General features: G+C 45.5%; 1 protein-coding gene across 6 annotated transcripts in view; it reads left to right on the top strand.

The window, feature by feature from the left end:
• The window catches only part of LOC139748307 (uncharacterized), a 107,934-nt gene that overhangs the window by 7,477 nt on the left and 75,457 nt on the right, over nucleotides 1-25,000 (top strand). For 5 of the 6 annotated variants that reach the window (XM_071661309.1, XM_071661308.1, XM_071661307.1 and 2 more), the window contains exons 3-4: nucleotides 11,715-11,887; nucleotides 21,958-22,059. In XM_071661309.1, coding sequence (XP_071517410.1) covers nucleotides 11,715-11,887; nucleotides 21,958-22,059 — 275 coding nt within the window. The remainder of the gene's footprint in view (nucleotides 1-11,714; nucleotides 11,888-21,957; nucleotides 22,060-25,000) is intronic. The other variant, XM_071661310.1, reaches the window with a different exon arrangement.

The raw sequence follows: 25,000 nt of genomic DNA, 5'->3' as shown, positions 1-25,000 counted from the left end.
CCCAGCTCCGAGAAGGACACGGGTGATTCTGACATACCACGTTCACTGGGGGCTTATATCAAGTGCAGGAATCAAGTCCGATTTTCTCTTTTTTTTAAAGTCGATGAGGGAGGCTTGGGCCACGGACGAAAGCATCCATTGAGGCCAGGCCTGATATATATATATATATATATATATATATATATATATATATATATATATATATATATATGGTTCCAACAATGTTGTATGGTTGCGAGGCGTGGGCTATGGATAGAGTTGTGCGCAGGAGGGTGGATGTGCTGGAAATGAGATGTTTGAGGACAATGTGTGGTGTGAGGTGGTTTGATCGAGTGAGTAACGTAAGGGTAAGAGAGATGTGTGGAAATAAAAAGAGCGTGGTTGAGAGAGCAGAAGAGGGTGTTTTGAAGTGGTTTGGGCACATGGAGAGAATGAGCGAGGAAAGATTGACCAAGAGGATATATGTGTCGGAGGTGGAGGGAACGAGGAGAAGAGGGAGACCAAATTGGAGGTGGAAAGATGGAGTGAAAAAGATTTTGTGTGATCGGGGCCTGAACATGCAGGAGGGTGAAAGGAGGGCAAGGAATAGAGTGAATTGGAGCGATGTGGTATACCGGGGTTGACGTGCTGTCAGTGGAGTGAATCAAGGCATGTGAAGCGTCTGGGGTAAACCATGGAAAGCTGTGTAGGTATGTATATTTACGTGTGTGGACGTGTGTATGTACATGTGTATGGGGGGGGGTTGGGCCATTTCTTTCGTCTGTTTCCTTGCGCTACCTCGCAAACGCGGGAGACAGCGACAAAGTATAAAAAAAAAAAAAAAAAAAATATATATATATATATATATTTTTTTTTTTTTTTTTTTTTTTCCTACTTTGTCGCTGTCTCCCGCGTTTGCGAGGTAGCGCAAGGAAACAGACGAAAGAAATGGGCCCCACCCCCCCCCCCCATACACATGTACATACGTCCACACACGCAAATATACATACCTACACAGCCTTCCATGGTTTACCCCAGACGCTTCACATGCCTTGATTCAATCCACTGACAGCACGTCAACCCCTGTATACCACATCGCTCCAATTCACTCTATTCCTTGCCCTCCTTTCACCCTCCTGCATGTTCAGGCCCCGATCACACAAAATCTTTTTCACTCCATCTTTCCACCTCCAATTTGGTCTCCCTCTTCTCCTCGTTCCCTCCACCTCCGACACATATATCCTCTTGGTCAATCTTTCCTCACTCATTCTCTCCATGTGCCCAAACCATTTCAAAACACCCTCTTCTGCTCTCTCAACCACGCTCTTTTTATTTCCACACATCTCTCTTACCCTTACGTTACTTACTCGATCAAACCACCTCACACCACACATTGTCCTCAAACATCTCATTTCCAGCACATCCATCCTCCTGCGCACATCTCTATCCATAGCCCACGCCTCGCAACCATACAACATTGTTGGAACCACTATTCCTTCAAACATACCCATTTTTGCTTTCCGAGATAATGTTCTCGACTTCCACACATTTTTCAAGGCTCCCAAAATTTTCGCCCCCTCCCCCACCCTATGATCCACTTCCGCTTCCATGGTTCCATCCGCTGACAGATCCACTCCCAGATATCTAAAACACTTCACTTCCTCCAGTTTTTCTCCATTCAAACTCACCTCCCAATTGACTTGACCCTCACCCCTACTGTACCTAATAACCTTGCTCTTATTCACATTTACTCTTAACTTTCTTCTTCCACACACTTTACCAAACTCAGTCACCAGCTTCTGCAGTTTCTCACATGAATCAGCCACCAGCGCTGTATCATCAGCGAACAACAACTGACTCACTTCCCAAGCTCTCTCATCCCCAACAGACTTCATACTTGCCCCTCTTTCCAAAACTCTTGCATTTACCTCCCTAACAACCCCATCCATAAACAAATTAAACAACCATGGAGACATCACACACCCCTGCCGCAAACCTACATTCACTGAGAACCAATCACTTTCCTCTCTTCCTACACGTACACATGCCTTACATCCTCGATAAAAACTTTTCACTGCTTCTAACAACTTGCCTCCCACACCATATATTCTTAAGATATATATATATATATATATATATATATATATATATATATATATATATATATATATATATATATATATATATATGTGACATAATCCACGGAAATATGAAAAAAAAGAATGGTATTTGCTGGAGTTTGCGACCAACTTGAATACCTTCCACTGGGAGGAGGGAAAAAGATAAGAGATTCGTTCGGTGGCACAGGTGTTGGGGAAGAAGAGTCCCAGAGCTCGGCGGTGTGAGGGAGAGGTCAGCGGTGAGTGCTACGCGCTAGCCTTGCCTCGTGGCAATAATCTTGTCGCAAGCCCCAGTAGGTGGCTTGATATATACGTTCTCTCTCTCTCTCTCTCTCTCTCTCTCTCTCTCTCTCTCTCTCTCTCTCTCTCTCTCTCTCTCTCTCTCTCTCTCTCTCTCTCTCTCTCTCTCATACAAACACACCTGCAAGTAAACTGAGCATAACTTTTATCTTAAGTGCTCCAACTTCCACCTCCGACATAACAAGTCTTTCTCTCGTCCGTAATTACCTTTACTCTAAGGACTTGCATCAAGTCTTGTGGCTCAGTTAATTACTTACGTAATATTGAAATTAGCCACAAATTACCCACACACTGCTCCATTATCGCTATAATTTGCCATATGATGACGGACTATATCAAATTATGAATATCACTTAAGAATCTTAACACCAGGTAAAACACTGAGGGATATTGCTCTTTCTTCGTTCACTCAGGCGATACACGGAGGAATATTGCTCTTCCATCGTTCACTCAGGCGATACACGGAGGAATATTGCTCTTCCCTCGTTCACTCAGGCGATACACTGAGGAATATTGCTCTTCCTTCGTTTACTCAGGCGATAAACTGGGGAATATTGCTCTTGCTTCGTTCACTCAGGCAATACACTGAGGAATAATGCTCTTCCCTCGTTCACTCAGGCGATACACGGAGGAATATTGCTCTTCCTTCGTTCACTCAGGCGATACATGGAGGAATATTGCTCTTCCTTCGTTCACTCAGGCGATACACTGAAGAATATTGCTCTCTCTTCGTTCACTCAGGCGATACACGGAGTTATATTGCCCTTCCTTCGTTCACTCAGGCGATACACGGAGGAATATTGCTCTTCCCTCATTCACTCAGGCGATACACTGAAGAATATTGCTCTTTCTTCATTTACTCTGGCGATACACGGAGGAATATTGCTCTTCCCTCATTCACTCAGGCGATACACGGAGGAATATTGTTCTTTCTTCGTTCACTCAGGCGATACACTGAAGAATATTGCTCTCTCTTCGTTCTACTCTCAGGCGATACACAGGAATATTGCTCCTGGCAGGTTCTCTGTGTATTGTTCCTCCTCCGTACTTCTCCCTCTTTGCTCTCTTGTCCTCTAGTATTTCCCCCCAGGTCATTATACTGTATCATATCTGGACATTATACCCAGGGAATCTGCTGGTTATACTCACTTGGAGTCTGCTGGTTTTGTCTCGCTGTATCTGAAGGTTGGGTACGTATATATGGGGCTCTGCTGGCTTGATCTGGCTCTCTCTCTCTCTGGGGACCTGGGTCTCCTGGATATATCTCCGTCAGTCTGACTGGGTTACGAGTTATATCGGGGGTTCTGAGTGGTTATAATCGGGGAGGGGGATGTGACGTGTATATCCTGGGCTCTGCGGGTTATATCTGGGGGTTAGGTGATCATATTTTGGATTGTATTGGTTATAATTGGGGGAATATGACATATCCGAGGGTCTGCTGGTTATATCTGAAGGTTTGGTGATTGTATCTGAGGGTGGTGGTCTGTTGGTTATATCTGGGGGGGGTGTCTGCTGGTTATATCTGGGGTTGGGGGTGTCTGCTGGTTATATATGGGGGATGTCTGCTGGTTATATCTGGGGTGGGGGTCTGCTGGTTATATGGGGGTGTCTGCTGGTTATATCTGGGGTGGGGGGTGTCTGCTGGTTATATGGGGGGTGTCTTCTGGTTATATCTGGGGTGGGGTGTGTCTGCTGGTTATATGGGGGGTGTCTTCTGGTTATATCTGGGGTGGGGTGTGTCTGCTGGTTATATGGGGGGTGTCTTCTGGTTATATCTGGGGTGGGGTGTGTCTGCTGGTTATATGGGGGATGTCTTCTGGTTATATCTGGGGTGGGGGTCTGCTGGTTATATGGGGGGGTGGTGTCTGCTAGTTATATCTGGGGTGGTGGGGGGACTGCTGGTTATATGGGGGTGTGGTGTCTGCTGGTTATATGGGGTGTGGTGTCTGCTGGTTATATCGGGGGGATGTCTGCTGGTTATATCTGGGGTGGAGGGGGTCTGCTGGTCATATGAGGGGTGTCTGCTGGTTATATCTGGGGTGGAGGTGGTCTGCTGTGTTATATGGGGGGTGTCTGCTGGTTATGTCTGGGGTGGGGGATCTGCTGGTTATATCTGGAGGGTGGGGGGATGTCTGCTGGTTATATCCGTGTGTCCTTTGCGTAAGACGGTCCGGCCTAATGGGTTACTGACAGCCAGGGATGGTGACTAAGTGAATGTAGGTTGTGACCCTCCTCACCTTGAGGTGAAGGGAGGGGGCAAGTATTGACCTTCTATGACAAGTTTGTGTCACCCAAGGTCAGGGTCAGGCCGCCCTCCTCTTGTGACGTCACCAACCTTGTTCGGAAAGCGTGGGCGAAAGTGTTCTTGTTCAGTGTCATGTTTATATAAGTTACTTAGAACATATATGACTATATAAGGTTTACTTGTACAAGTGTGTGGTTATAATTTCCGATATATGGCCGAAGTTTGAACGACAGACACATATTAGTTTTGAATTTCGGTAATTATATATATATATATATATATATATATATATATATATATATATATATATATATATATATATATATATATATATATATATATATTTTTTTTTTTTTTTTTTTTGCTTTGTCGCTGTCTCCCGCGTTTGCGAGGTAGCGCAAGGAAACAGACGAAAGAAATGGCCCAACCCACCCCATACACATGTATATACATACGTCCACACACGCAAATATACATACCTACACAGCTTTCCATGGTTTACCCCAGACGCTTCACATGCCCCGATTCAATCCACTGACAGCACGTCAACCCCGGTATACCACATCGATCCAATTCACTCTATTCCTTGCCCTCCTTTCACCCTCCTGCATGTTCAGGCCCCGATCACACAAAATCTTTTTCACTCCATCTTTCCACCTCCAATTTGGTCTGCCTCTTCTCCTCGTTCCCTCCACCTCCGACACATATATCCTCTTGGTCAATCTTTCCTCACTCATTCTCTCCATGTGCCCAAACCATTTCAAAACACCCTCTTCTCTCTCAACCACGCTCTTTTTATTTCCACACATCTCTCTTACCCTTACGTTACTTACTCGATCAAACCACATCACACCACACATTGTCCTCAAACATCTCATTTCCAGCACATCCATCCTCCTGCGCACAACTCTATCCATAGCCCACGCCTCGCAACCATACAACATTGTTGGAACCACTATTCCTTCAAACATACCCATTTTTGCTTTCCGAGATAATGTTCTCGACTTCCACACATTCTTCAAGGCTCCCAGAATTTTCGCCCCCTCCCCCACCCTATGATCCACTTCCGCTTCCATGGTTCCATCCGCTGCCAGATCCACTCCCAGATATCTAAAACACTTCACTTCCTCCAGTTTTTCTCCATTCAAACTCACCTCCCAATTGATTTGACCCTCAACCCTACTGTACCTAATAACCTTGCTCTTATTCACATTTACTCTTAACTTTCTTCAAAGTCAACTTTATTCTAAAAAAAAATGATATCTACTTGATAGTGTAATTACGTGTGCATATGAAATCAAAAATGCCTTTTTTCTAATTAAATATTCCAAGTTTTCGCCTGGTTTATATGATTACATGGTCGTAATTTCTTCTCTGTAATCACGACTCTAGCTTGGATGTACATCTTTTGAATTACATTACGGTCGAGTTTTGAATTACATTACGATCACGGTCGCATTATATCATTCGGCGCCAAAACACCACACACCTTTCTCCAATATTACTTTCAAAATGGTCACAAGTGGAACGATTGGTTTCATTCCACTGTGAAGAAACCCGACCTACACCATCCATTTCCGGCGGATGTAACTTTATCAAGATGAAAACCAAAAAAAAAGGAGGAATGACATTAATCTCCTTTTAATCATTGGCAACTTTGCACTAGACAGCGACTTCGGCCATCACGCTAACAGTTTGCTATGCACAGTCAAGTTCGAATGTAAATACGTCAGTCATGGCTCGCTGATAACACCACCCACAACCCCCACCATCTGTTCTCGATGAAGAACAACAATAACATCTTCCCCACCATCTGTTCTCGATGAAGAACAACAATAACATCTTCCCCACCATCTGTTCTCGATGAAGAACAACAATAACATCTTCCCCACCATCTGTTCTCGATGAAGTACAACAATAACATCTTCCCCACCATCTGTTCTCGATGAAGAACAACAATAACATCTTCCCCACCATCTGTTCTCGATGAAGAACAACAATAACATCTTCCCCACCATCTGTTCTCGATGAAGAACAACAATAACATCTTCCCCACCATCTGTTCTCGATGAAGAACAACAATAACATCTTCCCAACCATCTGTTCTCGATGAAGAACAACAATAACATCTTCCCCACCATCTGTTCTCGATGAAGAACAACAATAACATCTTCCCCACCATCTGTTCTCGATGAAGAACAACAATTACATCGCGCGAGACAGAGATCATCATGAATTGCTTCGCGTTCATTCGAGAACGGTCGGTTTTGGCCTTGTGTCAAACGGACGGGCTCACCGCCACCAGCGCAGGAGGAGGAGGAGGTGGTAGTGGTTGGTGTTTTGCCTAACGACCCAACCATTCTACAACTACCCCAAGCACCAGCAACTACGAGGGGGCTTTAAGGCTGCGTGCGCTCCACTCAGGTGCGGGTCTGACCGATGGATACGCTCTTGGAGGGAGAGACTTCTGGTCTGGTCTGGTCTGGTGTGGTGTCCACGCGTGCGCGCGCGCTCGATACTTGCCAAACGCCGTTAGAAATCAATATTGCATTTTTCATCATCAGGAGACAGAGTGAGGGTGAGGGTGGGAGAGCACACTGGGAGGGGAGGCGGGTGGCGAGAGGTGAGAGGTAAGTGGAAGGGTGGGAGAGGAGGACGAGCGGCTGCGAGAAATCGAATAAGTGGCGCTAAGAAGATGAAAAGAGAAAGAGAAAGAGAGCGAGAGAGAGAGAGAGAGAAGAGAGAGAGAGAGAGAGAGAGAGAGAGAGAGAGAGAGAGAGAGAGAGAGAGAGGCGTAAGAACTCCTCGCGGACATTATAATGCTAACCCCGTTCTACGAAGCCGCGCTCTGCTATACATCCAAACTTTACACGTCTCCTTTTCCGTCGAATCGGACACAGCAGCTGCCGCTGTGGCCAGCTAATGTGAGTGTTCGTTCAGAGCCGCTAGCGATGTTCGGACACAGTCACGCAACTCGATGTGGCGGATCTGGTCATTCTTAAATACAAACTCCAATCGCTTATGGTATTCGCTGACGTCACATACATAACGTGTGTGTGTGTGTGTGTGTGTGTGTGTGTGTGTGTGTGTGTGTTAGAGCATTCAGTCAGCCGTGTCGTCTATATTAACATAGGAGAATCTTAAATACAAACTCAAAGGGCTTATGGTATTCGCTGGCGTCACATACATAATGTGTGTGTGTGTGTGTGTTTGTGTGTGTGTGTGTGTTAGAGCATTCAGTCAGCCGTGCCGTCTATATTAACATAGGAGAATCTTAAACAAATATATTCAACTCCATCATCTCTTAGCGACATTCACATACACAAGACTTAACCCTAGGCAATTAACACATAGCCTCAAGGATACTCAAACAGTTTAAGGAATAATCATACACCCAAAGACAATATCATCAAAGTGATTATACACCCTGGGACAAGACCATCAGACTAATTATCCGTAATTGTATATAATTACTGGGACAGAAAGTGAATTAAGGGTTTTCTACTCTTATATATTGTCTGATTTTTTTTTTTTCGGTAGACATTTAAATGGTTCCTCATCAGCTGAGTGTTTATAATGGCTGTATGATTATACGTGACGATATGATAAACTGATAATTGGAAATTACCCTTACTATATTATCTGACATGTTTACCATTCAGATTTTTTTTTTCTGTTAATTTATATTGTTCAATTAACATATCTAATTATTCAGCCATATGTGTAATATATATATATACATATATATATATATATATATATATATATATATATATATATATATATATATATATATATATATATATATATATATATATTGGAAAGGATCACAATTTTGCGCGTGATCAAGATATTCCTATGAGTCCACGGGGAAAATGAAACACGAAAAGTTCCCAAGTGCACTTTCGTGTAATATTCACATCAGGGGAGACACAAGAGAGGAATATAACAGTCAGTTGATATACATCGAAGAGACGAAGCTAGGACGTCCTAGCTTCGTCTCTTCGATGTGTATCAACTGACTGTTATATTCTTCTCTTGTGTCTCCCCTGATGATGTGATTATTACACGAAAGTGCACTTGGGAACTTTTCGTGTTTCATTTTCCCCGTGGACTCATAGGAATGTATATATATATATATATATATATATATATATATATATATATATATATATATATATATATATATATATATATATATATATAAGTTTGAATGGAGAAAAACTGGAGGAAGTAAAGTGTTTTAGATATCTGGGAGTGGATCTGGCAGCGGATGGAACCATGGAAGTGGAAGTGAATCATAGGGTGGGGGAGGGGGCGAAAATCCTGGGAACATTGAAGAATGTGTGGAAGTCGAGAACATTATCTCGGAAAGTAAAAATGGGTATGTTTGAAGGAATAGTGGTTCCAACAATGTTGTATGGTTGCGAGGCGTGGGCTATGGAAAGAGTTGTGCGCAGGAGGGTGGATGTGCTGGAAATGAGATGTTTGAGGACAATGTGTGGTGTGAGGTGGTTTGATCGAGTAAGTAATGCAAGGGTAAGAGAGATGTGTGGAAATAAAAAGCGCGTGGTTGAGAGAGCAGAAGAGGGTGTTTTGAAATGGTTTGGGGACATGGAGAGAATGAGTGAGGAAAGATTGACCAAGAGGATATATGTGTCGGAGGTGGAGGGAACGAGGAGAAGTGGGAGACCAAATTGGAGGTGGAAAGATGGAATGAAAAAGATTTTGAGTGATCGGGGCCTGAACATGCAGGAGGGTGAAAGGCGGGCAAGGAATAGAGTGAATTGGATCGATGTGGTATACCGGGGTTGACGTGCTGTCAGTGGATTGAATCAGGGCATGTGAAGCGTCTGGGGTAAACCATGGAAAGTTGTGTGGGGCCTGGATGTGGAAAGGGAGCTGTGGTTTCGGACATTATTGCATGACAGCTGGAGACTGAGTGTGAACGAATGGGGCCCTTGTTATCTTTTCCTAGCGCTACCTCGCACACATGAGGGGGGAGGGGGATGGTATTCCATGTGTGGCGAGGTGGCGATGGAAATGAATAAAGGCAGACAGTGTGAATTGTGTGCATGGGTATATATGTATGTGTCTGTGTGTGTATATATGTGTGTACATTGAGATGTATAGGTATGTATATTTGCGTGTGTGGACGTGTGTGTATATACATGTGTATGGGGGTGGGTTGGGCCATTTCTTTCTTCTGTTTCCTTGCGCTACCTCGCAAATGCGGGAGACAGAGACAAAGCAAAATGAAAAAAGAAAAAATATAATAATATATATATTGCAAGGCTGTATGTGCTGTTAAAAGAGGTATCTTTATACGAGAAAAGTGATTAAAGATATTTCATTGGGTGGATGTAGGTTGACCTTAATCACCTGCCTGAAAGACCAGGCCTAAGGCCCAGACAACCAGCTCTCTCTTTTAGAGAGAGAGAGAGAGAGAGAGAGAGAGAGAGAGAGAGAGAGAGAGAGAGAGAGAGAGAGAGAGAGAGAGAGAATTTTTTCTGGTAGGCTTTACTCATTCAGTGAGGATTGTGAAAGGCACTCATGATTCATAACGGTCTACCAAGGACATTATCTATCTGTTACTCATCACTTCTAGCGAGCATCCTTCGTATTACCCATCACTTCTAGCGAGCATCCTTCGTATTACTCATCACTTCTAGCGAGCATCCTTCGTATTACCCATCACTTCTAGCGAGCATCCTTCGTATTACTCATCACTTCTAGCGAGCATCCTTCGTATTACTCATCACTTCTAGCGAGCATCCTTCGTATTACTCATCACTTCTAGCGAGCATCCTTCGTATTACTCATCACTTCTAGCGAGCATCCTTCGTATTACTCATCACTTCTAGCGAGCATCCTTCGAATTACTCATCACTTCTAGCGAGCATCCTTCGAATTACTCATCACTTCTAGCGAGCATCCTTCGTATTACTCACCACTTCTAACGAGCATCCTTCGTATTACTCATCACTTCTAGCGAGCATCCTTCGTATTACCCATCACTTCTAGCGAGCATCCTTCGTATTACTCATCACTTCTAGCGAGCATCCTTCGTATTACTCATCACTTCTAGCGAGCATCCTTCGTATTACTCATCACTTCTAGCGAGCATCCTTCGTATTACTCATCACTTCTAGCGAGCATCCTTCGTATTACTCATCACTTCTAGCGAGCATCCTTCGAATTACTCATCACTTCTAGCGAGCATCCTTCGAATTACTCATCACTTCTAGCGAGCATCCTTCGTATTACTCACCACTTCTAACGAGCATCCTTCGTATTACTCATCACTTCTAGCGAGCATCCTTCGTATTACCCATCACTTCTAGCGAGCATCCTTCGTATTACTCATCACTTCTAGCGAGCATCCTTCGTATTACTCATCACTTCTAGCGAGCATCCTTCGTATTACTCATCACTTCTAGCGAGCATCCTTCGTATTACTCATCACTTCTAGCGAGCATCCTTCGTATTACTCATCACTTCTAGCGAGCATCCTTCGTATTACTCATCACTTCTAGCGAGCACCCTTCGTATTACTCATCACTTTTAGCGAGCATCCTTCGTATTACTCATCACTTCTAGCGAGCATCCTTCGTATTACTCAACACTTCTAGCGAGCATCCTTCGTATTACTCATCACTTCTAGCGAGCATCCTTCATATTACTCATCACTTCTAGCGAGCATCCTTCGTATTACTCATCACTTTTAGCGAGCATCCTTCGTATTACTCATCACTCCTAGCGAGCATCCTTCGTATTACTCATCACTTCTAGCGAGCATCCTTCGTATTACTCATCACTTCTAGCGAGCATCCTTCGTATTACTCATCACTCTAGCGAGCATCCTTCGTATTACTCAACACTTCTAGCGAGCATCCTTCGTATTAATCATCACTTCTTTTCGAGCCATACCATCCATCCCCTGTAATCACCGTACTATCCATTACTCGGTTTCAGACAGGGTACTCACTTTATCTACTCACCCTTTTGTCATGTTTTACTCACCATTTACTCTCGCTGTCACTCGTGCCTTCTCTCCCCCCCCCCCGCAGCCCTGAATGACGACACGGGCCCAGCGACCGCCAAGATCCGCGAGTACATACGCGCCGCGGACGTCGAAGCCTTAGAAAACGTGGTGTTGCTGGGCCAAGGCACCAAGTTGATCAACCAACATGCCACGGATCAGAGGGTTAGAAACTTCCTCAAGACCGTCCCTTCGTATATGGTGAGTAGCTCAGTCCTCTCCGCCTGTCCTACGATGTCCCTAGGAGTCACTCCGCTAGGGGTGGTTTACGAATGCCTATGTCCCATGACTGTGTCCTCTCCTGTCATACAGTAGTCCTCAGCGGACCTTGAACTGTCCTCCTCGTGTCCTCTCCTCTACGTGGACGAGGTCATGCCGTGTCTTGCGACGCTGTCCTCACATCCCCTTCGCTGTCTTAACCCGCAGTCACTTCATCGTACACACTACCCTGCTCTCAACACATCTCGGACCATCGACACTGTCCTTCACACTGGCAGGCCTTCATCACCATTGTATATCCATGTCCTTCTTCATTCATGGAGTCTCTCTCTCTCTCTCTCTCTCTCTCTCTCTCTCTCTCTCTCTCTCTCTCTCTCTCTCTCTCTCTCTTTCCTTTATACATCATCATGCACCACGAGACATCCACCACAGTAGTCGATATTCGCGACGGGAAAGCACATTCCCCCAGTGCTTTAAATCACACAGGGGAGGGAAAAAAAAAAAAAAAAGCAACACAGGGTGTCTCCGGTGGAGAAGGCCAGCAGTGGAAACTACGACAAAACCATTTTCTTTGAGAACTCAGCGAGGCATTTAATGTACCGCCATCGCGCCAAATGTTGTAGATATAACTAAGATTACCCCTTTTTTTTCTCTCTCTCTCTTGTCTAGTATAAAGCTAATAATCATAGATGAAAGTGTCGTGTATATATATATATATATATATATATATATATATATATATATATATTCTTTCTTTCATACTATTCGCCATTTACCGCATTAGCGAGGTAGCGTTGAGAACAGAGGACTAGGCCCTTGAGGGAGTATCCTCACCTGGGCCCCTTCTCTGTTCCCTCTTTTGGAAAATTAATATATATATATGGGCCATTTCTTTCGTCTGTTTCCTTGCGCTACCTCGCAAACGCGGGAGACAGCGACAAAGCAAAATAATAAATGAATAAAATAATATATATATATATATATATATATATATATATATATATATATATATATATATATATATATATATATATATATATATATATATATACTTACACCTTTGTATTTAGGTCAAGGTCACATGCGTCAAAGTATAGATTAAATAAAAGGATATAATTCACGTAAATGAAGGCTGGAATTACCATGACAATACTTCAGTCGCTTCTTTTTTTTAAACCCCCCCCCCCCTCCCTCCCCTCCCCCCTAGTAAATAACTGAAGAGACAATTAAATTTCATATCCTGTGATCTGGGTCAGGGACACGCATAGGGGAAAAAAAAAAAGAATGTCTTCATCGAGCGTAATATACCCGTTTGGCACACGGAGCAAACGGCCGCACGCTGTAATGCGTGGGACGTGGCCAGGAGCGCAATATCCGTTTGGCACACGGAGCAAGCGGCCGCACGCTGTAATGCGTGGGACGTGGCCAGGATCTTATCGCCAGATATTTAACGCCACGTTCGTTTTCTATGAGTGCGGCACAGTGAGAGAGAGAGAGAGAGAGAGAGAGAGAGAGAGAGAGAGAGAGAGAGAGAGAGAGAGAGAGACCAGAAAGCCTTCGCTACACTTAGTGTAATCCTTCCTTGATCCAGCCTTCACTACACTTAGTGTAATTCTTCCTTAATCCCGTCTTCACTGCACTTAGTGTAATCCTTTCTTAATCCAGCCTTCACTACACTTAGTGTAATCCTTCCTTAATCCAGCCTTCGCTACACTTAGTGTAATCCTTCCTTAATCCCGCCTTCACTGCACTTAGTGTGATCCTTCCTTAATCCCGCCTTCACTACACTTAGTGTAATCCCTCCTTAATCCAGCCTTCGCTACACTTAGTGTAATCCCTCCTTAATCCAGCCTTCGCTACACTTAGTGTAATCCTTCCTTAATCCAGCCTTCGCTACACTTAGTGTAATCCCTCCTTAATCCAGCCTTCGCTACACTTAGTGTAATCCTTCCTTAATCCAGCCTTCGCTACACTTAGTGTAATCCCTCCTTAATCCCGCCTTCGCTACACTTAGTGTAATCCTTCCTTAATCCAGCCTTCGCTACACTTAGTGTAATCCCTCCTTAATCCAGCCTTCACTACACTTAGTGTAATCCCTCCTTAATCCCGCCTTCACTACACTTAGTGTAATCCCTCCTTAATTCAGCTTTCGCTACACTTAGTGTAATCCCTCCTTAATCCCGCCTTCACTACACTTAGTGTAATCCCTCCTTAATCCCGCCTTCACTACACTTAGTGTAATCCCTCCTAAATCCCTCCTTCGCTACACTTAGTGTAATCCTTCCTTAATCCAGCCTTCACTACACTTAGTGTAATCCTTCCTTAATCCCGCCTTCGCCACATTTAGTGTAATCCTTCCTTAATCCCGCCTTCACTGCACTTAGTGTAATCCTTGCTTAATCCCGCCTTCACTGCACTTAGTGTAATCTTCCTTAATCCCGCCTTCGCTACACTTAGTGTGATCCTTTCTTAATCCCGCCTTCGCTGCACTTAGTGTAATCTTCCTTAATCCCGCCTTCGCTACACTTAGTGTAATCCCTCCTTAATCCCGCCTTCACTGCACTTAGTTTAATCCTTGCTTAATCCCGCCTTCGCTACACTTAGTGTAATCCCCCTTAATTCAGCTTTTGCTACACTTAGTGTAATCCCTCCTTAATCCCGCCTTCACTACACTTAGTGTAATCCCTCCTTAATTCAGCTTTCGCTACACTTAGTGTAATCCCTCCTTAATCCAGCCTTCGCTACACTTAGTGCAATCCTGCCTTAATCCAGCCTTAGCTAAACTTAGTGTAATCCTGCCTTAATCCAGCCTTCACTACACTTAGTGTAATCCCTCCTTAATCCCGCCTTCACTACACTTAGTGTAATCCCTCCTTAATTCAGCTTTCGCTACACTTAGTGTAATCCCTCCTTAATCCCGCCTTCGCTACACTTAGTGTAATCCTTCCTTAATCCCGCCTTCACTACACTTAGTGTAATCCCTCATTAATTCAGCTTTCGCTACACTTAGTGTAATCCCTCCTTAATCCAGCCTTCGCTACACTTAGTGTAATCCCTCCTTAATCCAGCCTTCGCTACACTTAGTGTAATCCTTCCTTAATCCCGTCTTCACTACACTTAGTGTAATCCCTCCTTAATCCCGCCTTCGCTACACTTAGTGTAATCCTTCCTTAATCCCGTCTTCACTACACTTAGTGTAATCCCTCCTTAATCCCGCCTTCGCTACACTTAGTGTAATCCCTCCTTAATCCCGTCTTCACTACACTTAGTGTAATCCCTCCTTAATCCCGCCTTCACTACACTTAGTGTAATCCCTCCTCAATTCAGCTTTCGCTACACTTAGTGTAATCCCTCCTTAATCCAGCCTTCGCTACACTTAGTGTAATCCTTCCTTAATCCCGTCTTCACTACACTTAGTGTAATCCCTCCTTAATCCCGCCTTCGCTACACTTAGTGTAATCCTTCCTTAATCCCGTCTTCACTACACTTAGTGTAATCCCTCCTTAATCCCGCCTTCGCTACACTTAGTGTAATCCCTCCCAATTCAGCTTTCGCTACACTTAGTGTAATCCCTCCTTAATCCAGCCTTCGCTACACTTAGTGTAATCCTTCCTTAATCCCGTCTTCGCTACACTTAGTGTAATCCCTCCTTAATCCAGCCTTCGCTACACTTAGTGTAATTCTTCCTTAATCCAGTCTTCGCTACACTTAGTGTAATCCTTCCTTAATCCAGCCTTCGCTACACTTAGTGTAATCCTTCCTTAATCCAGCCTTCACTACACTTAGTGTAATCCTTCCTTAATCCAGCCTTCGCTACACTTAGTGTAATCCCTCCTTAATCCAGCCTTCGCTACACTTAGTGTAATCCTTCCTTAATCCAGCCTTCGCTACACTTAGTGTAATCCCTCCTTAATCCAGCCTTCGCTACACTTAGTGTAATCCTTCCTTAATCCAGCCTTCGCTACACTTAGTGTAATCCCTCCTTAATCCCGCCTTCGCTACACTTAGTGTAATCCTTCCTTAATCCAGCCTTCGCTACACTTAGTGTAATCCCTCCTTAATCCAGCCTTCGCTACACTTAGTGTAATCCCTCCTTAATCCAGCCTTCGCTACATTTAGTGTAATCCCTCCTTAATCCAGCCTTCGCTACACTTAATGTAATCCTTCCTTAATCCAGCCTTCGCTACACTTAATGTAATCCTTCCTTAATCCAGCCTTCGCTACACTTAGTGTAATCCTTCCTTAATCCAGTGGACATACCATCATCTCACCTACAATGAACTAGGATCAATCCTACTTACAACGAAGGCACGGTAATCCCAACCACGATGTATTCGTGTAATCCAATACACCTAATGTAATCCTACCTTCAACCAACTAATTAATCCCACTTAGCATAAAGACAAGGTAATCCCATCTACGTGTACCAAGTGATTACTTTTTTTTTTTTTTGTCTTACTTTAGCCAGTAATCCCTTTGCTTATCAACACAACACGATAATCCATGAATGATTTTGGATAATTCGCTGGTAACGAACAGGACCATTTCGCAGCAGTGACCGCACAGCGCATGCGCAGTCCTCTCTCTCTCTCTCTCTCTCTCTCTCTCTCTCTCTCTCTCTCTCTCTCTCTCTCTCTCTCTCTCTCTCTCTCTCTCGTCTTCTGATACGCTAAGGTGCCCAAGTTAATCCGATAACCATATATCCAGCAGTAGATATATTCATTAAAAAAAAAATATATATGAGACGAATGGCATTTTGAATAATGTCATCATGCATCTGGTACACTAAAGAAGCTTTCGCTGATGGCCATGAAATACACGAATTGTATTCCATTCTTGTGGCTGGGTGTATTCAACTTACGCAATCGTCGTAAATACATTATGGTCGGGTCGTGCGTCAGTGTTCGTGCGATGTGCGTGTGGGAACGCGACAGTACAATTGTCTCCTGTAAACCCCACCGTACAGAGGGATGTCATTTGCCGGAGTTATCCCCTTCGAGTTTGAATTGAGGTCAGGCTGGAAGAGTTTAGCTTTGGTCTAGGACATGTTACGTCAGGATTAAGTTAGGTCAGGAGTAACTTACGTCAAGGATAGCTAGGTCAGAGCTAGGTTAGGTCAGGGATTAGGTCAGGTCATAACAGCTAGGTTGGGTCATAGTTAAGCTAGGTTAGGTCATAGTTAAGCTAGGTTAGGTTAGGTTAGGTTAGGTTAGGTCATAGTTAAGCTAAGTTAGGTTAAGTTAGGTCATGGTTAAGCTAGGTTAGGTTAGGTTAGGTCAGGTCATAGTTAAGCTAGGTTAGGTTAGGTTAGGTTAGGTCATAGTTAAGCTAGGTTAGCTTAGGTTAGGTCATAGTTAAGCTAGGTTAGCTTAGGTTAGGTCATAGTTAAGCTAAGTTAGGTTAGGTTAGGTCAGGTCATAGTTAAACTAGGTTAGCTTAGCTTAGGTCAAGTCATAGTTAAGCTAGGTTAGGTTAGGTTAGGTCATAGTTAGGTTAGGTTAGGTTAGGTTTGGTTAGGTCATAGTTAAGCTAAGTTAGGTTAAGTTAGGTCATGGTTAAGCTAGGTTAGGTTAGGTTAGGTAGGTCAAGTTAAGCTAGGTTAGGTTAGGTTAGTTGTTAGGTCATAGTTAAGCTAGGTTAGCTTAGGTTAGGTCATAGTTAAGCTAGGTTAGCTTAGTTAGTCTAGTTAGCTAGTTAGGTTAGGTTAGGTCAGGTCATAGTTAAACTAGGTTAGCTTAGCTTAGGTCAAGTCATAGTTAAGCTAGGTTAGGTTAGGTTAGGCATAGTTAGGTGTTAGGTAGGTTAAGGTTTGGGTAGGTCATAGTTAAGCTAGGTTAGGTTAGGTTAGGTATATAGTTAAGCTAGGTTAGGTTAAAAGGTTTGGGAGCTTATTAGGAGGCCAGCCTTGAGCTGAGGATGTGAAGCAGGCGAGCTGGGAGGCCAGCCTTGAGCTGAGGGTGAGGAGCAGGCGAGCTGGGAGGCCAGCCTTGAGCCGAGGGTGTGAAGCAGGCGAGCTGGGAGGCCAGCCTTGAGCTGAGGGTGTAAAGCAGGTGAGCTGGGAGGCCAGCCTTGAGCTGAGGGTGAGAAGCAGGAGACCTGGGAGGCCAGCCTTGAGCTGAGGGTGAGAAGCAGGCGAGCTGGGAGGCCAACCTTGAGCTGAGGGTGAGAAGCAACTGAGCTGGGAGGCCAGCCTTGAGCCGAGGTTGAAAAAGCCACACGAGCTGGGTAGGGTTTCTAGTCAACGAATACCTATCTACAGTTCATTACCGCGAGCCCGTTATTGCTGCTCTTGGACTACGAACTCAACAGCTCGATCCAGAGAGCGAGGTCAGGGTTGTGAGCGACACGCGAGGAGGAGTGTGGGTGGAGTCGAGTGAGAATGTACACCACAGACGACTTACGAAGGAGAGGGAGGGAGGGAAGACGCAGCCAGCCATGTCAAGAGTTAAACCCCCAGGAAGTATACGCTCGGCGTAAAACAAGCCATCTACAACTAGACATCAACAACCCCTCCTTCCCTCCCCGAGCGTCCTGTGGTGGTCGCTTGCACCGCGCGAGCGGCGGTTGTAAATGTAAACAACACCTGTCAAACAGACCCCGCGACACAGTTAGTCCCAGGTAGGATGGATGTAGCAAGGTGCAGCTCTCGTGTTGTTTCTCACAATATTGATACATGTTACAGGCAGTACTCAAGGTAATGGCAGGACACACACACACACACACACAATTTATGATCTGCGTCTTAATACATCTTCGCCCCGAGACATGGTATCTTTTGAAAGAATTTCGGAATATCACAACCTTTGCTTCTTTAAGTCATCATTACCTTCGCCCTAGTTCCTGGGGAGGCAATGGGAGATGTGTGCGCCTATATGGTCATTTCATTTGCCCCCTTTTCATGTCTGCTCAGCTTAAAACATAGAATATCAATTTTCTTTCCTTGTTCATAATTCGTTTTGCGTTTCATGCTCATCACATTTTTTTTTCTTTTTCTCCTTTTGGATTGTTAATTTTTCCTTTTGTTTGTTTCCCTTTCTGCAGTGAACACTACGCGCTTAGCTCCAAAAAGGCCAAATATGGTGGCAAGTTCTTTGCACACTCTCTCTCTCTCTCTCTCTCTCTCTCTCTCTCTCTCTCTCTCTCTCTCTCTCTCTCTCTCTCTCTCTCTCTCGTGCTCCATGACTCGAACTTAACACGTCACAACTTGAGCAGGGGGGGGGGGGGAGGAATGGCGAGCCAGTAGTTCGTACCACAAATGTCATATTATCGATCCCTGGGAGGGGGGGAGGGGGGAGAGGAGACCAAAGGTGTATACTAGTGAGTCAGCCAACCAGCGTCCTGAAGGAGACACACACACACACACACACACACACACACACACACACACACACACACACACATCAACCAACTCGTACGCAAGATTTTTTTTTTTTTAAATTGCTTCATACAAGTGCGGGGCGAGAGTTACGCTGTTTATATACATACACACATCCAACCCAGGTGCTCATCCTTCCGTCCAGGCTGGGTCGAGTATATGGTGCCTGACTTAGGCCGATGTGTGCGTGCGAGCCTGTGCGCACGCACCTATAAGGATAAAGACATGGTACATACACATACACGTATGAGACGGAGCAACACGACTGTAAAACACTCATCCCGTAAAACACACACACACACACACACACACACACACAGACATGTGCGCGCACGCGTACAAGCCACAAACTTAAACATTTACAGTTCCAGTAGTCCGGTGTTTCATGTACTGGTGTCCTTGACAACCAGTAGTTCCCACATATATCGACCAGAGAGACAATAGGGCCAACGGTGCGTCTCCAAGGAATAGATACGTTCCTCGCGTACGACTGTGCGACCCTTGGGCACGACAGCATGACCCTTGAGCGGGATGGCACGACCCCTTGAGCATAAGGTCACGACCAAAAAGGGTAACCTTTGACGTATGACCTTTGAGGGCCGGGTGGTCGTACCGTCGTGCTCAGGGTTGGTCGTACCGTCTTGCTTAGGGGTGGTCGTACCGCCGTGCTCAGGGGTGGTCGTACCGTCGTGCTCAAGGGTAGTCGTACCGTCGTGCTCAGGGGTGGTCGTACCGCCGTGCTCAGGGGTGGTCGTACCGTCGTGCTCGGGGGTGGTCGTACCATCGTGCTCAGGTGTGGTCGTACCGCGGTGCTCAGGGGTGGTCGTACCGCGGTGCTCAGGGGTGGTCGTACCGTCGTGCCCAGGGGTGGTCGTACCATCGTGCTCAGGGGTGGTCGTACCGCTGTGCTCAGGGGTGGTCGTCCCGTCGTGCTCAGGGGTGGTCGTACCGTCGTGCTCAGGGGTGGTCGTACCGTCGTGCCCAGGGGTGGTCGTACCATCGTGCTCAGGTGTGGTCGTACCGCGGTGCTCAGGGGTGGTCGTACCGTCGTGATCAGGGGTGGTCGTACCGTCGTGCTCGGGGGTGGTCGTACCGCCGTGCTCAGGGGTGGTCGTACCGCGGTGCTCAGGGGTGGTCGTACCGTCGTGCTCAGGGGTGGTCGTACCGTCGTGCTCAGGGGTGGTCGTACCGCCGTGCTCAGGGGTGGTCGTACCGTCGTGCTCAGGGGTGGTCGTACCGTCGTGCTCAGGGTTGGTCGTACCGTCGTGCTCAGGGGTGGTCGTACCGCCGTGCTCAGGGGTGGTCGTACCGTCGTGATCAGGGGTGGTCGTACCGTCGTGCTCGGGGGTGGTCGTACCGCCGTGCTCAGGGGTGGTCGTACCGCGGTGCTCAGGGGTGGTCGTACCGTCGTGCTCAGGGGTGGTCGTACCGTCGTGCTCAGGGGTGGTCGTACCGCCGTGCTCAGGGGTGGTCGTACCGTCGTGATCAGGGGTGGTCGTACCGTCGTGCTCAGGGGTGGTCGTACCGTCGTGCTCAGGGTTGGTCGTACCGTCGTGCTCAGGGGTGGTCGTACCGCCGTGCTCAGGGGTGGTCGTACCGTCGTGATCAGGGGTGGTCGTACCGTCGTGCTCCCAGGTGTTCAAGAAAGCCCGACTCGTCATATGCAACCCAGACCTTCCTTCTTCAGGTCTGATGAGTTACAACACACACACAACCATCTCTTATTATCTTCAGAGCTTGTAGTTTACAACACACACAACCATATCTTATTATCTTCAGAGCTTGTAGTTTACAACACAACACAACCATCTCTTATTATCTTCAGAGCTTGTAGTTTACAACACAACACAACCATCTCTTATTATCTTCAGAGCTTGTAGTTTACAACACACACACAACCATCTCTTATTATCTTCAGAGCTTGTAGTTTACAACACACACAACCATATCTTATTATCTTCAGAGCTTGTAGTTTACAACGCACACAACCATCTCTTATTATCTTCAGAGCTTGTAGTTTACAACACACACAACCATATCTTATTATCTTCAGAGCTTGTAGTTTACAACACAACACAACCATCTCTTATTATCTTCAGAGCTTGTAGTTTACAACACACACAACCATATCTTATTATCTTCAGAGCTTGTAGTTTACAACACAACACAACCATCTCTTATTATCTTCAGAGCTTGTAGTTTACAACGCACACAACCATCTCTTATTATCTTCAGAGCTTGTAGTTTACAACACACACAACCATATCTTATTATCTTCAGAGCTTGTAGTTTACAACACACAACCATATCTTATTATCTTCAGAGCTTGTAGTTTACAACACAACACAACCATCTCTTATTATCTTCAGAGCTTGTAGTTTACAGAAAACAGATCTACACATCTGAGTTGCGAACAGAAAACGGATCTATACATCTAAATCATATCTATGGTATCTTAGACAAAGCATCTATTTTTCTTTTTTAGAGCTTTGTGGGAACAGAAAACGGATCTATACATCTAAATCATATCTATGGTATCTTAGACAGAGCATCCATATTTCTTTTTCTTTTTTAGAGCTTTGTTGGTACAGAAAACGGATCTATACATCTAAATCATATCTATTGTTTATTAGGGTTTCTGTCTCCTCTCTCACGTGTCCCCTTCTCTTCTCCACAGTCCAAGATTGACCTGGTCCACGACTCGGTGGAGAAGGGCAATTTGCGAGACCTAAAAGCACTCTTGGACCGAAGGAAACTGGCGCGGTCGAAAGATGCACAGGTAAGTTGGGTGTTCAACACGACTTCTGCGTCATAGGCAGACATTTGGGTTTCTTTTTTTTTTTTGGAGTATATATCTCTGTGAGTGATATCCCTGGGGATAAGGGAGAAAAAATACTTCCCACGTATTCCCTGCGTGTCGTAGAAGGCGACTAAAAGGGAAGGGAGCGGGGGGGAGGGCTGGAAATCCTCCCCTCTCATTTTTTTTTTTTTTTATTTTCCAAAAGAAGGAACAGAGAAGGGGTCCAGGTGAGGATATTCCCTCAAAGGTCCAGCCCTCTGTTCTTAACGCTACCTTGCTAACGCGGGAAATGGCGAATAGTATGAAAGAAAGATATCTCTGTAACGTTGCGTTGGATCCTGTATCTTTGCCTAGCTACTGTCACATTACCGATAGGGTTCTTATATATATATATATATATATATATATATATATATATATATATATATATATATATATATATATATATATATATATATATATTTCTTTCAAACTATTCGCCATTTCCCGCTTTAGCGAGGTAGCGTTAAGAACAGAGAACTGGGCCTTTGAGGGAATATCCTCACCTGGCCCCCTTCTCTGTTCCTTCTTTTGGAAAATTAAAAAAAAATAATGAGAGGGGAGGATTTCCAGCCCCCCGCTCCCTCCCCTTTTAGTTGCCTTCTACGACACGCAGGGAATACGTGGGAAGTATTCTTTCTCCCCTATCCCCAGGGATGATATATATATATATATATATATATATATATATATATATATATATATATATATATATATGCCAAATAATCTTTCATGGAATTCCTATCTGTGATGAAACTGTGGCACGATAACTTTCATGGCAGCTTCACGAAGTCATGGGACAGAGGAATCCAATTATATGATGTAGCCTAGATCAGATACCGGAGTGGTGGTTCTTGCAACCCAAGCACTAAATCACGGCCAATGGAGAGATGATGAGGGCGGGCGGGGCACACACACACACACACACACACACACACACACACACACACACACACACACACACACGTCCCGCTTTTACCCGCTTCTCCCAGACAATGTTGGAGGTGAAGGAGAAAAACCCACACGGGGGAACTTGAAAGTGGAATTTACCCTGTGGGTATTCTTTCGCCCGACGCCGAGAACGGAGGACCCAAGAGTGAGGGAGAGGGGGAAAAATAGGTCACTGACGAATGATGTAATGGGGGATGAGGGAGGGTGTGTTGGCGATTTTCCTCCTCTTCCTCCTCCTCCTCTTCCTCCTCTCCCTCTTCTCCACCCTTAACCCAAACACCGACCCCCCCAAGTTAACGTAATGTCACAAACTTGGAATTCGGAACAAACTTCTGGGACTTTGCCTCCCACTGTTGTGGCACGGGAGCAGACTATTATAGATCTCTTAACTCCACCCCAAAGACTGCGATTACACCATTCTCATCTCCTGTCTATATATAAACCTCTGAAAGTACGTAATTATGATAATCTAATTCTCACTACCATTGAGGTAGATATTCCAAAATGGCCTTAGAACTTTGTTGCAACAACTTTATTCTGAAATACTTTTATTCTCACTTAAATGGTTTATAGTGTAGTCAATTCAAATCTCTTCAAAGCAAAAATGAATTATATCAATCGAATTTCAGCCTCGTATACACACACACACACACACACACACACACACACACACACACAATTCCTCACATCTGGTGAATGTTGAAAGCAGTATACGCTGGGGTTATTTTACCGCGTTTGTCCGAGTCATATACTATTCTGCCGATTACTTCATTCTTTTTAACTTCATTATTTACCTTTATCAAATCTAGAGATAAAAAGTTTTTTATTTCATCGGGAATCATTCAACTACACACCACCAGTCCTGATGAGCGAAAAGACCCCTTTCCATGGTTGGTTGGTTGATTGGATGGTTGGATGGGATTAAGGCCTGTCAACTGCCACGGGGTCATTAAGGCCTGTCAACTGCCCAGGGGATGTCATTAAGGCCTGTCAACTGTCAACTGCCCAGGGGGTGTCATTAAGGCCTGTCAACTGCCCAGGGGGTGTCATTAAGGCCTGTCAACTGCCCAGGGGATGTCATTAAGGCCTGTCAACTGTCAACTGCCCAGGGGGTGTCATTAAGGCCTGTCAACTGCCCAGGGGGTGTCATTAAGGCCTGTCAACTGCTAGGGGGTATCATTAAGGCCTGTCAACTGCCAGGGGGTATCATTAAGGCCTGTCAACTGCCAGGGGGTATCATTAAGGCCTGTCAACTGCCCAGGGGGTGTCATTAAGGCCTGTCAACTGCCCAGGGGGTGTCATTAAGGCCTGTCAACTGCCCAGGGGGTGTCATTAAGGCCTGTCAACCACCAGAGGTGTCATTAAGGCCTGTCAACGTCACTTCAACCACCAACCAAATGATCTCTCAACACCTTCATCAGGTGTTAGAGATGATCAGTTCCAAGACCCCACGTCCCCTCCTCACTATGCAATGTGGGGCCGTGCCCCTCCGACTGCACAGGGTCCACTGCGGGTCATGGGAGAGGTCATGCGTGTCACCATCTCGGAGTGTTAGGGAGGGACAGTAAGGTGTGGTCGAGTTGGAACGCTCAAACTTGTCGACCTTGCCCCAGTGCCCAGCCACTCCACGACCCAGCCACTCCACGATCCAGCCACTCCACGACCCAGCCACTCCACGACCCCGCCACTCCACGACCTAGCCACTCCACAACCCAGCCACTCCCACGACCCCGACACTCCACGACCCAGCCACTCCACGACCCCGCCACTCCACGACCTAGCCACTCCCACGACCCAGCCACTCCCACGACCCCGACACTCCACGACCCCGCCACTCCACTCCACAACCCAGCCACTCCACAGCCCAGCCACTCCTACAACCCAGCCACTCCACGACCCCGACACTCCACGACTCCGACACTCCACGACC

Source organism: Panulirus ornatus, chromosome 73, assembly GCF_036320965.1.
Source record: "Panulirus ornatus isolate Po-2019 chromosome 73, ASM3632096v1, whole genome shotgun sequence".
Taxonomy (NCBI): Eukaryota; Metazoa; Arthropoda; class Malacostraca; order Decapoda; family Palinuridae; genus Panulirus; species Panulirus ornatus.
The sequence above is the reverse complement of the archived record's forward strand: the minus strand, read 5'-3'. Positions and strand labels throughout refer to the sequence as shown.